The sequence below is a fragment of the Arachis ipaensis genome, chromosome B10 (assembly GCF_000816755.2).
Source record: "Arachis ipaensis cultivar K30076 chromosome B10, Araip1.1, whole genome shotgun sequence".
Lineage (NCBI taxonomy): Eukaryota > Viridiplantae > Streptophyta > Magnoliopsida > Fabales > Fabaceae > Arachis > Arachis ipaensis.
Window position 1 is genome coordinate 124,681,710 of NC_029794.2, and position 2,173 is coordinate 124,683,882.

General features: G+C 38.8%; 1 protein-coding gene across 1 annotated transcript; it reads right to left on the bottom strand.

The window, feature by feature from the left end:
• LOC110268486 (serine/threonine-protein phosphatase 7 long form homolog) lies at positions 202–1,786 on the bottom strand. Its single transcript, XM_021114679.1, has 4 exons — positions 1,495–1,786; positions 1,080–1,176; positions 915–1,005; positions 202–795 (listed from the first exon to the last, which is right to left on the bottom strand). The coding sequence occupies exons 1-4, from the start codon at positions 1,784–1,786 to the stop codon at positions 202–204; spliced, it is 1,074 nt and encodes a 357-aa protein (XP_020970338.1).

Consider the following 2,173-nt stretch of genomic DNA (forward strand, 5'->3'; position numbering starts at 1 on the left):
AGAAGCAACGGATGAGGTATGGCTTGGATACCTCGCATCCAACGAATATCTGTCTGGCATGAACTCAGGCTAATGGCCATATTGTGATTGTCCTGCATCTGCAGCCATGAACCCAAGCAACTGGCTAAAAGAACCTCCTTCTCTTATTTCAAACTGTGACATACCCCAATATTGTTGATGTATTGGAACTGATGGGGTGAACTATGTCTGAGGTAGATACTGGGTTAAGGACTGAGATATATCTTGTGGAAGCAGATTTGGAGGTGATATATGTGGCTCCTGTTCTTCATTGTCATCATCCATATCCTGACTACCCTCATCGGTATCCTGATTACCCTCATCCATATCCTCATTACCCACATCCATGTCCTGGTTACCTTCATCATTCTCTTCACCCACAAGATTCGACAAGGCTAAGCGGTCCCCAAATTTTGCTCGGTACCAGTTCATGTAACTATTCAATGGATGCTGTGAAGGCATGGGAAGCTCAGAAAGAACGTAGTGATACCTTTTTGTCCAATGCATCACCCAAATTAAATGACTCGGTGCCGTGGCCCAGTTAAGATTCTTAGGACCAGTCAGAACCTCTCCATGCGCCTTATCCAGATTCCGCTCCTGATTAAGTACTCCCTGAACGAAACCGAACTGTCGCCTAACCCTATCGGTGGCATGCCACTCGATACATTCAAATGACACCAATGGAACTGTAGCGCTCCAGACAACCGATTGCATGTAGATTTCAACAGAAATTATGTTCGGATCCACACGATCCACAGCATAAGCAACCCAGGCAAACTTGAAAAAACAAAGGAAACTCATTATTACAACCCACAATTCAAATAACAATAACAATGCTTCATAGTTTTGTCCAAGACCCTAAACCCGTAACTAATACTTATTTAATTAAAACACACCTGGCCTTCCTGAAGTTCATCAAAGGCCTTCCTAAAGTGATCTAGCTTCAGATATCTATATCGTCGGTCACCACGCTCCCAGTTACGCCACCTAATTTGATATTTTCAATTAGCTCAACTAAATCTTAAATATAAAGATACAGGTACATTGTAACATAATATTACCTGTTTGCTAGCGAAAAATTGCGGGATTCTCTAGGAAGCGGCGATAGATATGGCAGTCGCATCCAAGCCCAACCGAGCAGAAGTGTTAGTGGACCATCTATTTCCTTACAGTTATAACGAGATGCCCTGCATTACGCCCTGTAGAGGTATGCTAGGCATGTCGAACCCCAACTATACTGTCCAATATTGACAAAATCACGAAGCAATGGTAGAAATTTCCAATGCACACCTGCCCCAGACTTATCCCCAAATAAGATCGTCCCGATCAGCAACATAATGTGGCACCTCATATACCTCTGTATACTGATTTCATCAGTCAACTCTAAATTCTCTTTTAGATTCCATAGTCAGGTCAGTTTTATGCAGCTAGATCTACAGTCCTCTTTACGCGGTGCAACGCCAAATTGAAGCAAACACTCCACCTCCATGGCTTCAAAACTACTCATTGTCATCCCTGTGACTGGAAGATCATCTGTGGGAAGACCAAGAATTAGAGCCACATCTTCAAAATTCACGGCACATTCACCAATGGGAAGGTGAAACGTATGTGTGTCTGGGTGCCAACGTTCGATTAGAGCATTTACCAATGCTTTCTGACACTGCACTATCCCAATCTGAGATACATGATAGAAACCGGTAAGTCGTAAATGCTCCTCCACCCTATCGTTGTACCAATCCGGAGGAAGTGGATGGTTATATGTCAACATTCTTAATTTCTACAAAAAACATAACAAATTACTAGTCAGATAATTAATAATTACTAACTTACCATCATCAATAATAAAAAATATTAGTAATCAATATATGTCATCATTCATATTCTAACAACGGTAACAATTAACTTGCTAATAATGATGACTACAATTAAAAAAATTTAAATATTCTCATAATAAAAAATCTAACGTGCCTTAATAAAAATAATCCTACTAATCATTCAGTACTAACAATTTCTCACAATAATAATAACATTTAACTTCATCCATAATAGTTATAATTAATTTTTTAAAAAAGATTTAAAAATGATTAACGTTCTTTAAACATAATTATACTAAAAATTAATAAAAAATTAAAAACAAAATTACATTCTTTACTGA